The 15,228-nt window shown below is 40.8% G+C and overlaps 1 protein-coding gene across 21 annotated transcripts in view; it reads left to right on the forward strand.

The window, feature by feature from the left end:
- RYR3 (ryanodine receptor 3) overlaps positions 1-15,228 on the forward strand; it is a 644,727-nt gene that overhangs the window by 181,573 nt on the left and 447,926 nt on the right. For all 21 annotated transcript variants that reach the window (XM_053280309.1, XM_053280347.1, XM_053280383.1 and 18 more), the window contains 7 exons: positions 138-212; positions 1,218-1,296; positions 4,193-4,305; positions 4,676-4,775; positions 10,961-11,054; positions 13,616-13,690; positions 14,054-14,210. In XM_053280309.1, coding sequence (XP_053136284.1) covers positions 138-212; positions 1,218-1,296; positions 4,193-4,305; positions 4,676-4,775; positions 10,961-11,054; positions 13,616-13,690; positions 14,054-14,210 — 693 coding nt within the window. The remainder of the gene's footprint in view (positions 1-137; positions 213-1,217; positions 1,297-4,192; positions 4,306-4,675; positions 4,776-10,960; positions 11,055-13,615; positions 13,691-14,053; positions 14,211-15,228) is intronic.

Consider the following 15,228-nt stretch of genomic DNA (forward strand, 5'->3'; position numbering starts at 1 on the left):
TCATCTGAACATCTTGGACTAATCCAGTCTTTTAATACTTTCATGCAAAAATGTGCAGTATTTCTAGCTGTTAAGATAATGAAGTATCTCTGTTCCAGTTCTTGGGAGAACTGTAATTTCCTTATTATTTTCTACAGGCAGCTCAAGGTGGTGGTCATAGAACGCTGCTATATGGCCATGCTATACTACTTCGTCATTCATTCAGTGGAATGGTAAGCTGTTTGTTTATTATTAGCAAAGTACCTGTCACTGTGGAGGTGGGAGGATGGAAGTAAGTACTACCTGTAGCTTGCCAGGTGGGGGTGAGCAAAAGGGGTGAGTAGCTAAGTTTTTCTACACACGCCTTTGCTTGCTCCACTTACCATACCGCTTTTTCCTTGATTCCTCTCCTAGAAAATTACTTGTGCCCTCCCTCCCACCTTCTTATTCCTGCCTGAATATGTCCCCACCCATCAAACATTGATAATCCATATCAAAGCTACAGTAACTTGGCAAGAGAGGTGTGATGCTGGGAGGGAGAAGAGGGGCCATATCTTGCTTGCCCTACATCTCTCCCTATCCTGCAGATTGTCATTCAGGCCACCTCCAGGGATGGCAAATGAGAGGCAAGGGTCATCTTGCACAACCATCTTGCCCCTGACCTGCTGTTTTGCATTAATCTTACATGTATCTTGTTTGTGGATGAGAGTAATGCAGCTCTTATAATTTCTAGGTCATGGTGGGTCATCTCTTGGTCATGGAGGATCATGAGCAAGATATGCATTTTTTAAATATATTATATAGCAAATAGAATTGCATGCATTACTCTATATTAATGCAGTAATGCATCTATTTAAAAATGAAAAATGTGCTAAAGGTAAAACAATTATTGCAAGTGAAATGAGTAAATTAGTCTGAACTGGTCTGTGACTGTAATAAAGTATTTAATTTTTAAAATTATTATCTTCTCTCTTTTAAGTCAGTCATCCCAATCCATTGATTGCTAATAATCTGAAGTTCTAATGTTTGCACAGAGTTCCTTACTTATAAGAGGTTCCCTATGCATTTCAATGTAAGCATCTGATCCACACAGATACATAAAAGGAATAGGAAATATATTAAGTTTCCTTGAGCACATTTAGATGGAAAAATCATTGTATTCTGGCACTATACGAAAATGTGACACAATTATTTGTGTTGATTTCAGTAGTCATAATAACTTCAGCATGTTATTTCAGTATTTGACGTGTTTGACTACATCAAGGTCTCAGACGGATAAACTTGCATTTGATGTGGGACTACAAGAAAATGCAGCAGGTATGTATGCCCTGGAAACCCTCCCCCACAACTCTCAGATATGTGATGGCTAGTTACATTGTAGTAACACACCAAGCTGAATGCAGCCTGCCAGCCATGTGTGGTGATCAGCTAGGGCTTAATAAAATTCTTGATTTTGCTACCTGCCTAAAATTGTATATACAGAGTATTTATCATGCACCTGGCAGGCCACAATACATGGATGACGTATTACATTCAGCATAGTTGGTCACATGTTATGTAGGCCTGTTCTGCAGTGAAGGAAAACTTACTGTACATGCTCAGAAACTCTACATTTTTATTAAGAGTTATTCTATAATATAATATTCTAATTGGGTTAACAAAATTTGAATATATTATTAACAATGCAAAGCTTTGAATCTGCCTTTATCCATGAAGAAAAAATATAACTTTCATTAGGTATTGCTGCACACAGAGAAAGCATTAAAGAAAGCAAAAGTCTACAGTGCATGAAAGTGTAATTATAACCATTTTAAATAATACATGTCACCCCATGCAGCAAACATATTAGATGCTATGTAAGTTTCGGTCCTAAATACAATTGTTTTTGTCGAATGTGCATTTATTTTCAATGGCTCACAATTCAAAGTGTTCAGGACTGAAAATGCAGAGTGGTTCTCACAGAAGCCCTAAACAGAGTATCTGTGTGGTGAGAAACCAGCAGCTATTGGTTTTAATAGCTATTTACTGCCACCTGTGGAGAGTCAGTCTTCTCTGAACACTGTGCCAAGCTGTTTCTTGCACTGAGAAAGAGGAACAAGAAAGTTGCTGTGCTTTGGGATATGTGATCTTAAAGACTGCAATCCTGCAGATGGAAAACACACACCTCTGCACAATCAGAATAGCTCCAAGTTCCCAGATAGCCACAAAGCAACAAAGAGCTGGGGACAGGGGCACCCAAACCCTTTGTTTGGCCTAGTCTTGCATGTTATAGCAACCATTCAGGGAGGCACCCCCTAAACAGGAAATAACATTTCACTCTGTTCTGTACTGGTCAGACCTCATTTGGAATACTGTGTCCAGTTCTGGGCCCTGCATTTTAAGAGGAATATTGATAAACTGGAACAGGTTCAGAGAAGGGCAACAAAGATGGCAAGCCGTCTGGAAACCAAGCTTACTAGGTTTTCTAGGCCTGGGGTGAGGTAGTGGGAACAGCAGGTAAGAACATAAGAACAGCCCTGCTGGATCAGGCCCAAGGCCTGTCTAGCCCAGCATCCTGTTTCACTCCACCAGATGTCTGGGAAGCCCACAGGCAAGAGCTGAGGGCATGCCCTCTTTCCTGCTGTTGCTCCCCTGCAACTGGTATTCAGAGGCACTTTGCCTCTTAGGCTGTCCTATAGCCCTCAGACTAGTAGCTATTTGTCCTCCAGGAATTTATCTAAGCCTTTCTTAAAGCCTTCCAGGCTGGTGGCTGTCACCACATTTTGTGGCAGATAATCCCATAGGTTAAATATGTGTTGTGTGAAAAAGTACATCTTCTTGTCGGCACTAAATTTCTTGGCAATCAGTTTCATGGGATGACCCATAGTTCTAATCTTATGTGAGAGGGTGAAACATTTCTCTGTCTCCATAACATGCATAATTTTATAGACCTCTATCATGTTGCCCTTTGGCTTAAAAAAAAGCCAATCTGGCAACTAAGCGTTTCGTATAATTCTTTCTAAACTAAAAAGCCTCAGATATTGTAGACAAACCTCATAAAGTCGGCACTCTAGGCCCCTGATCATCTTAGTTGCCCTCTTCTGCACCTTCTCCAGAATTGTACAGAGTACTTCAAATATAGCTGCAGCATAGATTTGTATGAGGGCATTATGATATTAGTAGTGTTATTTTCAGTTCCCTTCCTAATGATTCAAAGCATGGGACTGGCTTTTTTCCACAACTGCTGCACACTGTGTCGACAGTTTCAATGAGCTATCCACCACAACCCCAAGATCTCTCTCCTGGTCAGTCACTGACATCTCAGACCCCATCAGCATACATGTGAAGTTGGGTTTTTTTGCCCCAATATACATCACTTTATACTTGTTAAGTGTTGTCAAGAAGTTGAAGCTTCTTCTAAGCTGTTCTTACTGACATGCAGACTAGGATGTGTAATTTTGTATTCCTTCTGATTTTTGGACCAGGAGGATAAAAAAAACTAGTTTCTATATTTAAGCCAAGTGCTGTTTCTAAGTTCCTCACTCTGCAGTGAAGACTTCAGAGCATGCTTGGAGACTGTATATAAATTTTTAATCCTCCTAACTCACTTACTAAGAGTAATTTTAAAAAATGCATTTTCCACTGTTCTGAACAACAACTGTAGGTTCAAATATATAATCTGAAGCTTTCATTGAAAACAGCTACAAACTCGCTGTTATGAAGAACTCTGCTTTTACTAGCCTTCACAGCAATGGGTCTTCCTCCACCATATCTGAAACTTTTAAGTTTGGGATAGTGTGGAATCAGGGAAGAAAACAGGTAGAAGAGGGCTGGAAATGGTGGAGAAGATCCCTTTGACTGGGATTTTTTTGTGTTTTGTAAAATTCTTACCCTAAGCTTTTCCCAAGAATTCTTTTTAAAGGCCCAGAAAGACCAACTCCAATGCAAATTAGGATAGATGTGCTTCATTCATTACTAGTTGTGCACACCTCTATACAGTGTCTTAAATAAGAGAAATACAAAGCAAACAAGTTGTGTTAATAATGAGCTGGTGCACATGACAAAACTGAAGTATTTAGTGGACACCATCTTCAATGGAGTTCTGTGCAATGTGAATCTGAGTGTTGTCCCTCATTTTTGTAAATAGTCTGTGATCATTCTTACAAAATGATCTGAGAAATGTATATTATTTATTGCATGTTAGAGTTGGTATTAGCAATTCTGTGTACTCTAGGTGAAGCCTGCTGGTGGACTATACATCCTGCTTCTAAGCAAAGGTCTGAGGGAGAAAAGGTACGGATTGGAGATGATCTTATCCTGGTTAGCCTGTCCTCTGAAAGATACCTGGTAAGAATCTAGGAATCCTCATGATTGCTTTAATGTGTGCCCACATCCGCATCCTTTCAGGTTTGTCCCTCATTTTTCCAACCATAAACTGCATATTCCCTGTTCATGTGTTCTGCCTACTCATGGAATTGTGGTCTCAAATTATTTCCCCTGAAATAAAGCTGAATATGCAAATAATCTCTGATCACAGCTAGTACATTTGCAGTAGTACATTTGCTGAAGGAAGAAGGGGTGACACTGGGAACAAGGGAACTAGGCTTGAGGTGGGATTGTGTAGAAGCCAAGTTTTGCTTCTAGAAAAAGAAATTGGCAGAGGAAAGTCTTTAATTGTTTTTATTGTGGTCTCTGTGAATATGTCTTTCTCTTTCAGCATCTCTCTGTATCATATGGAAACATACAGGTGGATGCATCCTTTATGCAAACACTATGGAATGTGCACCCCACTTGTTCTGGAAGTAGCATTGAAGAAGGTTTGTTAAATTACATTATGATGATCATTTCAATTGCTTTTTAACTTGTAAATTTGCTTAGTAAATTCCATGGCTAAAAACATCTATGCTCTTCAGATTCTAACAGTGATAATGCTATCCCAGTGAAATGCTTCTTTCCCCTATGATTTCCAGTAACCCAAAGCAAGAGGGTGTGTACATATATCTCTCCATTCCTGAATTACTAGGCATTATGTACATGCTCAAAGTATAATACACTCAGTGGTTCAGAATGGAGGAAAGATGGTGTCATGACCCAAAACTCAGACTTCTGGTTATCAAAAAAAGTGGTCGTGACACAGGATGGGGAAATACTGGGTTCAGGAACTATCTAAGTACAGAGCCTCTGAGGTAGCCATCTCACCAGAGACTCCTACAGAAGGATAACCCTGGGGACCATCCTACCATCTTTGGGCGGGGATGCTACCATCCTCGGGCGGGTGTGGACTCTGCTGGACCCTAACCCAGAGGATTCATCTTCTCCAGTGTGGGAGGGTACCCCTTTAGCATGCTATGTGCAGGGGTAGAATGCCTCTCTCCAGCCTTGCCACTGCCTAGGGAACTGGAATAGTGCCTTAAATTCTAAGAGTTTTCCTCAGAGGAGTGGAGTCTGACACCTGTCTTGCTGCAGAAGTATATAAACTTGTCATTGTTGCTGGAGCAACATTCCAAGCTCTCTGCTTTTTGAATTGTCATGTAGCAAATCAACCTCACAGCTGACTGTGATCCTGATCTCCTGCAGTCTAGCCTAGACTCCTGCTGTGGTTATCCACTATACCCCTGCCAACCCAAGCCTGGAACAGCACAAATGAGGATATTCTTGCATATAGAATTGAGCCAAAAAGAGGGACCTCATTTCATGAAAATCTTTGTCAGAACTGAATAAGCCCCACACTTCCCTGTGGTTGTTTCAGTGATTGTTTGAAGGATCATTGAGAAGGGGCTGTGAAAGTGTTCCTTTTTTGATCCCTGGTTTGCTAGGATCACCTATGTGACCTTTATCGGAAGATGGGTCCTTATTCTGAATGGGTTTAATTTGCCTTTAGTGATACCAGCAAATAGCCAAATCCAGTTGGCCACATAGTGTATTCTGATGCCATCATCTAGTATCTGATCCTTGATTGATTAGGATTACTTGAGGATAAATGAAGCAACAGAAAAATGACTGTTGAAATAGCAGGAAAGGGGGAAAGTGTCTGTGAATAATTGCAAACAATCATAGAAAAGATAGGATTAAGGAAGTTGGGGGTCATCCCCAGTCACTACTCTTGAGCAGGGGCGTAACAAGGCTGGAGTGGGCCCAGAGACAAAATTTTAAAATGGGCCCCTCACTGACACACACACACTTCACAATATATAGTCATGCGACTTGCCTCTGGGGGACCCCTCGAGGCGTGGGGGCCCCCAGGCAGCCACTCCCCTTGCCTAATAGTAGTTATGCCCCTGCTCTCGAGCAACTTCAGCAGGGAGGGGATAGGCTGGAGCATGGTTCACATCTCTCTTTGTCTCCCACTTGGAGAAGGTGCAAGTGATCAGGGAGAACAATTGTTATTGGGTGGCCAATAAATGAAGTTGTTGTTGTTGCTTGTTTGTTTCCTGTTTGTGGACAAAAGTGGAACTTGCCACTTCCCATGGATATACATTCTGGAATTGCTATATACTTCCGGATCAAAATGGATGTTTCAAACATACTTTCTCTCTGCTTATGTGATGGAGAGCTTTTTTTTAAAAAAAATAAAATATAGAATTTATATATGTTCCTGAAAAAAAACCAAAAAAACAGTGACAAGATATTTTCAAAATATGTTGCATTGAGAATCTCATAGCATTGAAGACTCAACATTATATAGGTCCCATTTTCTCACTTCCACAGTCCCTTTCCAGAGCCATTTTTAACAGCAGTGGCATTAAAAAAAAAAACAAATTGGGGATTTGTGGAGGTTTTTTGGCACATCTGAATGAACCTCTTACCAGTAATTAGGGAGAAAATTGAACTAGTGGAGGTATGTGGGTGCACAACAATGTGTGTGTCCCAATGCACAACATCTGACATTTAAACAACACTTCTGACATAAGTGAATGGAAGGAGAAAGGAAGGGGGGAAAGGCCAAAGAAATGCAGGCAAGTTTTACAGAAGACTGTGAGGCTATTCTCACGATGGGAGAAAACTGGGCTAAAAGAGCCCAGCCCAGTTTTCTCCCACTGTGAGAACCACCAGACTCGCAGGCAAGCCCGGTGGTTCTCTGGCGGCTAGCCTGCCAAAGAAGCCCTCCCCTTAAACAGGGTTAGCAGAGCGAAAAGAATATGTTATTCTTCTCTGTTACTGTTCTTGTTTGGACCATTCTCATTATACATATATTCACCTTAGTTGCATAACCATGGATAGAACAACAGGTTGACCTTAGGGAACATATACTTTGAAGCTGGGAGAATTACTAAAGTGCTAGAGGAACTCTTTCCCTACCGCAACCAATTCTGGCCAACCAAGAAGGCAAGAAGCTCTCTGGTAGAGAAGACCCAGATCAATTAGTACCAAACTAGCAAGTGTGAATAGCTACAGATCAGGTCTGAACAGTGAAGCATCACTGTAGTATAGACCTTGCTAAATGAGCAAAGAGGCACCTTTTAAAGTGGTGATTCTCTTATATCTAGCAGAAGGAGCAACTGGCCCTATCCAACCCCAGCACAGTATCCCTTCAGTGTCTGTTGCTGGTGTCTGCCTTATGTTTCTTTTTAGATTGTGAGCCCTTTGGGGTTAGGAAACCGTCTTATTTATTGATGGTTTATTTTTCTATATAAACCATTTTGGAAACTTCTCTTGAAAAGTGGTAGATAAATAGCAGCAGTAGTAGCAGCAATAGTTGGAGAGGAGAGCTGGTCTTGTGGTAGCAAGCATGACTTGTCCCCATAACTAAGCAGGGTCTGCCCTGGTTGCATCTCAATGGAAGACTTGATGTGTGAGCACTGCAAGATATTCCCCTCAGGGGATGAAGCCGCTCAGAGAAGAGCAGAAGGTTTCAAGTTCCCTCCCTGGCTTCTCCAAGATAGGGCTGAGAGATATTCCTGCCTGCAACCTTGGAGAAGCTGCTGCCAGTCTGTGAAGACAATACTGAGCTAGATAGACCAATGGTCTGACTCAGTATATGGCAGTTTCCTATGTTCCTAATAGTCGTCGTCGTAGTGTACCCCGGAGGGACAGAGGCAGGAGTTTTCAAATGAGGGGGAGTCTTATTACATGAATACAACACAGTAGCTGGGTATTTGACTTACTGTTACAGGAGGAGGATTGAACTGAAGGCAGAACACCTCCACAGAGCCAGCGTGGTGTAGTGGTTAGAGTGCTGGACTAGGACCGGGGAGACCCGAGTTCAAATCCCCATTCAGCCATAGAACTAGCTGGGTGACTCTGGGCCAGTCACTTCTCTCTCAGCCTAACCTACTTCACAGGGTTGTTGTGAAAGACAAACTCAAGTATGTAGTACACCGCTCTGGGCTCCTTGGAGGAAGAGCGGGATATAAATGTAATAATAATAATAATAATAATAATAATAATAAGAAGAAGAAGAAGAAGAAGAAGAAGTACAAATGTAGCATGATGCAGAAGGGAACGGGGAGAGAGGAAAATGGCAGATTTATTCATTTCCTAGCCCGCTGAGGATAATGAGAAGAGGTGAATCTTTGCATGTAACCCAGATTCCACATTGCACTAAAGCCTTCACTGTAGGGGAGAAGGAAAGCATCCATGACTGCTGGACTGGCACCTTAATCCAGGGGTCCAAAGTGTCTGGGTGCTGTGCAATCACCAGTGTTCAAGTGGTACTTGAGCATAGCATGTGCCCCATGTCAGGTTCAGGCACAGAGGCAGGCACTTAACCAGGAGATTCCAGAGCAGCAGTAAGTAGAGATTCCACCAGCAACACCAAGTCTGAGTCCTTGGACCAGTTCTAGGAAACCTGGACAAAATGTGGGGGTGGGGGGAGGAAAGAGTCTCTTGAGTGAGGAATTTCCAGGGGCTCAAAAGATAGGAGGGCAGGCATGCTAATCTTTTTTACTGAGGCTTGTCAGAGCTGAGTGATCACAACTGGTGTGATCACAAAGGGGAATGGGCTCCAAATGTACCAATTCAATTTGAATGGCCAGGAATTGCTCAGTCTGCATATGAGTAAAGCTATTTGGTCTGTTGGAAGTATCTATTGTCCCAGGACTTTCTCCAGGCTCAAAGCATAATACAAATATGTTTGCTTAAAATGGAGGCTGACCTTCAAAGCTCAAGTTTGGGTACATGCAGCCATTTATTCGGCCAAGTTGGGGGTTAATTCCAAGGTGTGGGGCATGCTCTGTTAACACCCTTTCCCCCTTTTGTGGAACTTGTGGCAGTTCCAAATTCCTTGGTAGTTGGTTTCAGTCATATTGGGCTTGCTTCTAGAATAATTTCAGCTCTTTGTATTGGCACTATAATACCTAAAATGTTATTTCTTTTTAAATGTTTGCCTTTAAATAAATCTTAATTTGATTATTCAGCAGGTGAGTTTTGAACAGTTCACAGTGAGATGATGATGAATCATTTCCCCCCTTTTTGCTGTGAAAGAAAGTGCCCTCATTTGTCCTACTTTCTCTGTGTTAAATGGGTTGGAAAGCTGCCTTTCATTAAAATGTAAATCTATAGAACAGCTAGGTTGTTTACCCTTCCCCAATCACCTGCTACTGCTGTGCAGTATTGATTTTTATACAAATGATTAATTTTGTGAAAGGAGAATGGCTTCACTTATCTATCAAGCCTGTTGACATATTTCAATAATTTGGATAATTGGCTATTCAAACTGTGCTACTTAACCTTTCTTTTTCTGCAAATGGTTGTATTTTACAGTACTAGTTATTTTGGATATTTTTGTTTCCACTAGCCTACCTTAGTCTCCCATTTTTCTCTTTTCAGTATATATATTTGCTCCCCATTTTACTCTTTTCAAAAGGACGCATGAGGAAGAGATCTGAATTCATAGCAGGGCTTATATTCATTATCTCTGCACCTTGTGCTCAGTTCAGAACTGCTTTTTATGTTCTCCCAATTTAAAAAAAACCCTTGAAAATGCTTTTTTTCATGTGCACATAAAAGCGCTTTCAAAATTGGTCATCCGTTCTTGTAGCTGAAAATAACACTTAGCAATATAGAGTGTTCAAAATGCTTTACATACATTGAGGCGATTCTCACGATTGCCCAAAAGGGATTCTCACGGGCTAAGGGTGCCTAGCCTGCTTTGGAGCAATCATGTGCTGCAGGCTCCCGGCAGCTAACCGCCCTAAATACCCCTCCCCTACAACGAGGTTAATGGAGGAAGTGCTCTGTTAACCTCCCCCTTTTGCTTGTGTTGCTGTGGCGCATGGCAACACATGAGTGGACCGCCAACCGGGAGGCTGCAAGCAGCCTCCCCGGCTTGGGGGTCTCTCAAAAATGCCCTGCGTGCTTGCACATGGTATCCTGGAACTTCTGGGGGCCGCACAGCCCCCCGATCCTCTCAGCCCTCGCTGGCTCCGTGACGGAGCCAGCATTCCTGTGGGCGGCCAGTCAGGCCACCCAGGGCTGCCGGCTTGATTGTCTGTGGGGAGAGTGGGCTAAGCTCGCTCTCCCCACAAACCCCCTTATGGTGCTTCTCACTGATTGTGAGATTCGCCTCATTATGTTAGTAATTCTTGCAACAGTACTGCAAAGGTAGGTAAGTACATTCTCCATGTACCAGACAAAAGATGAAGGAGAGAGAGAGAGAGAGAGAGAGAGAGAGATTGCTTAAGGCAATCTAAGGAGTTCATATCTGCCTTTGGCATCAATGGAAGTTCCCTTCTGAAACAAATAGCAACTGGAGACCATTTTCACATTCCTTGGTGCAAAGTAAAATGGTTAAAACACCCTTGGTTTAGGGTCACCTTTCAGATTGGGGGCCCTGGTGCCCACTATTTACCATAAAAAGAAGAAAGGGAAAATGGCATGCTTAAAGTCATATCTAGTTTTGATCTGGGGGCAGAGGGATATGAAATGGGGACACCTCTGCTCACTCTTTTCACCACTATGCTACCCCATAAGCTTTATACATCTGCTAATATTCAGATGCTGAGATACTCGGACACTTATTCGTTAATAATTTTCAAAAATAAGATGTTTCTTCCTTCTCTAGGATACCTACTGGGTGGACATGTGTTACGTTTATTTCATGGCCACGATGAGTGTTTGACAATTCCATCTACAGATCAGAATGATTCACCACACAAGTGAGTTATGATTTATGTTTTTAGTTCTGTCATGGTTTTATTGCTGAAAACCTAAAAAGCTGTGATTTAAAGAGTGTATGTATTTATATTTCATGTGACGTTTTAGAATGCCTACTGTTTTTCATGGCACACTGAAAATGGGCCAGCCTCTCACTGCAGTTATATCCACACAGTGCTATTAAGGTTGGATGTAGAAGAAAACACCATACAGCTAGTATTTATTTATTTTAATCAATGCATTTTCATTCCATGGGGAACATTATGTACTATGATTTTGTCCTGGGATTTGTTGCATTAAGTAACAGGAACATGACTTACATCACATCCTAAATACATTTACTCAGAAGTAAATTCCATACATTTGTTCCTAGTATGATTGTTGCTCTGACTCTGGGCAGTCATCTGCTATTGTGGCATGGGGGGCTGCAGAAATTAGACATGTCACATTGCATGGGCAGATGTACCTTTTTGCTTGCTCAAAGTACCTTTGTCTCCAACTCTATTATATTTCATATTTTTGTTTCGTATTAGGGGCACCTCTTTTACTTGAAGGTACACTCACCAGTGACTCTTTGGGGGTCTTCTTGCTGAATTCAAAAGACCCTTCTATGCTACATTTGCTATTTCTGCTGCATTTTAGAAGTGTTAGAAAAGAAGTTAATCGCTTCAGTATTTTATTGTTAGTGCTGGTAGAATAATTGCTTGGAATTCCATTTTCAATTATCCTTTATACATTTTACCCTAGTTAACCATGAGCAAAGAAAGGCAGTATATACATCACTGTAAAAGAGAACAAAATAATGAACAAAATTTTAAACTCGTGCTTAGGCATAGAATGATTATAATCATCAAGATGAACTCTGATGATGATATCTGAAATCCTCAGTGAAACACAAAATGAATTTAAAAGTATACATTTCTTCTAATTCTTCTCATCTATGTATTTCTTCTATTGTACTGAAACAACAGCAACATTGTGAAGAATTGATCAAGTAATTTAAGAAACATGCCAAGACAAATGGGATTAAAGTTAATCAAACATCAATTCTATTTCCCTCAAAGATTCAAAACCTACTTCTGTCACTTCAGTATATTACAAAAGGATAATAAAAAGTTTGACAAAACAACAACAAAAGCAGACAGTAATCTTTATAGTCAGCTTCACACAATCAGCTGTCATAGGATCCTATGGGGGTTTGGGGAAAAGGTTGAAATTTTGTTTAAAATCACCCACTTGCAAATTTCTTTTGTGGGCTTGGCGGTAGGTAGTACCTAGCATGCCCTACCACTCAACTCACTTTGGTGTCCCTAGGAACTACCCATGGGTAACAATGGGTTGTTTTGAGTTTTCCCATTGTTCCCTATGTCTGGAACTAGCTGCGCACATTTCAATTTGCAATGCATTTCACAACCCAGCCTTGCAGGGAGTGGGGGGGGGCATCGCAGAAGCAAATAGAAGGGAATCTGTCCCTCCCAACACAGAACACACATTTCAAACACAGTCCAAAAATGGCCAAAAAAGAGTAACTGGTGCAGAATCCACTGCCAGCCACAGTGCCTGAGCTGCAGTAACATCATCATCACAAGTTGCTCTCTCACACACAATTATGACTCCTTACTGCCTAGCATTGCAACAGCTGCCACAGCAGCACCCTTAGCAGCAAGCATGGCCATAAGCTCAACTAGAACAACTTCAGCCACATTTTGACTGAATATACCTTGTAATGCAGCTTGCAGAGCAGACCAGAGCAGTGAGCGAAGCACAAGTTTGTCTCAAGGCCAGACATGGAGATCATCACAGCAATCACCATTAAATAAATAAATAAATAAATAAGAGATGCTACTGTCCATTTCTCACCACAACACTATCTCATAAACAAAACAAACCATAACTCAAGGAAAGCAGACACCCAAGTTCTGCCTTTGTCAATCTGAGATTCAGCAAAACCAGATAGTTATAGTAGTAATAGCACAGCATATTATACTTCGTGCTGAGAAAACCACAAAATCAAACTTTCCTTGATTCCTTCCTAGTCTCCTGATCCTCCTCAAGAGAGGCACACTATAAGGTCTCTCCCTGGCTCCCAGTTCCTTTGAATACATTTTGAAACTCTCTCCTTTTATGTTCCCCCCTCCTTCCCCCCAGCCTATGGGAGCACAGTTTCCTATGAGAGCACCTGATTTGTATGATAACAAACCAACCAAGAAGCAAGGAGATTGCAAGCTGATCAGAAGTCAGTGTCAGAAAACCAATCAGCAAGAGAAAAACAGGCCTCCAAAATGGTGCTCGCAATGTCCAAACATTTCAAATTGAAACGGGGTTGTTTTCCCCCGAGCTTGAAACAAGTGCTTATTTAAAGGGTGTTTTGTTTTGCACTCAAAACATTAGAAAGGCTTGTTTCGAATTGAAACATTGAAACATTTTGCACATCTCTAAGGACTCCATATACTTATGAATGCTGAAGTCCCATTGTTTTAACTGGAATTGGAATGTAGCTAAATGTAAACAAACAGGTTTGTTCGTAAAGTCTAATATTTGTGAATAAAAATCTTTTTTGCAGGAGGGTATTTTATGAAGCAGGAGGAGCTGGTGCACGTGCAAGGTCATTATGGAGAGTAGAACCCCTTCGAATAAGGTGTTTTGATATTATCTTTGGTAGTGGTACCCTAATTATTTGCTTTTGTTGTTCTATGTTTTTAAATACTACTATCGGATAGGTTTGAGTTGCTTACTGAATTTACATTTAATAATTAATGAAATCAATAATGATATAAAATGTACAAGAGAGAAGTAATGAGCAATATGGTATTTAGGCTTCTGAGTACATGAGCCAGCCAAAGGTTTAGGCATGTATCAGTCCCTTTGATTTTAGTGGGATAATTAGGCATGTATTTTACAGTAGATCCTAAAAGTGTTTTGCTTTTGCTAGCCTGTGCCATATTTTTTCCCCATTTTGTCCCATTTGAACAAGTGTAATGTTTTTACTCAATTTTCTTAGCTGGAGTGGGAGTAACATTCGCTGGGGACAGCCCTTTCGCCTTCGACATATTACTACAGGACAATTTTTGGCCCTGACTGAAGACTTGGGTCTTGTCTTGTTGGACAAAGAAAAGGCAGACACAAAAGCAACTTCCTTTTGTTTTAGAGCATCAAAGGTAACACAAATTACTATCCAATGAATATAAAATGAATATTAAAAATTAGATATTGGATCTAAATTTTATCATATAAATGTGATTTTTCACACACATGAACAAGAAATAAATGCCAGTGGTTAAAATTTACTTTGGGAAGCTAAGCTATTGGCAGATGTGAGGTTCGCCCCCTAACTTGCATTCTCCTTTTGTTCTTTAAACTGGATCACTAGTTCAATCCCCTGCTGTAGGTGATTAGGGATGACCTTCATTTTACTACTGTCAAGTTGAGTCTGTTCCTTAGTTCTTGGTAGACATTACCCAACACTTTTAAAAATTATTTTCTTACAAAACCTATATAGTGTGTTAAACTGAGAAAAAACTGGAAGTCAAAACTCTGCATATGGGCCTGGGCCTTGCTCTAGTAATTCACAACTTTACTGATGGAACTTCACTGGCTGCCAATTGGTTTCTGGGCAAAATACAAAGTGCTAGTTATAACTTATAAAGCCCTAAACAGCTTAGGCCCTGGGTATTTAAGATAGCGTCTTCTTCACTATGAGCCACACTGCCCATTGAGGTCATCTGTGGAGGTCCGTCTCCAGTTACAGCCAACTCGTTTGGTGGCTACACAGAGATGGGCCTTCTCGGTTACTGTCCCAAGATTGTGGAACATGCTCCCTATTGATATATGATCCTCCCCATCTCTGGCAATTAAAAAAAAACATCTGAAAACCCATCTTTTCACCCAAGCTTTCCCAGCTTTTAAAAATTGTCTGTTTTAATGTTATGGTGGATTTTAAATTGTTGAATTGTTTTAACTTTTTATGTGTGTTTTAATTGTTTTATGTTAACCACCCAAAGACAAAAGTTTGGGCAGTATATTATTTATTTAGTTATTTATTTAATCTATACCCCGCCCAAACTTATGTCTCTGGGCGGCTAACAACAATTAAAACACATATAAAAGTTAAAACAATACAGTAATTTAAAAACCGTAAAATTAACAGTACTTTTTAATTAAAAACCTGAGAAGGCT

The sequence above is a fragment of the Hemicordylus capensis genome, chromosome 1 (genome assembly GCF_027244095.1).
Source record: "Hemicordylus capensis ecotype Gifberg chromosome 1, rHemCap1.1.pri, whole genome shotgun sequence".
Taxonomy (NCBI): domain Eukaryota; kingdom Metazoa; phylum Chordata; class Lepidosauria; order Squamata; family Cordylidae; genus Hemicordylus; species Hemicordylus capensis.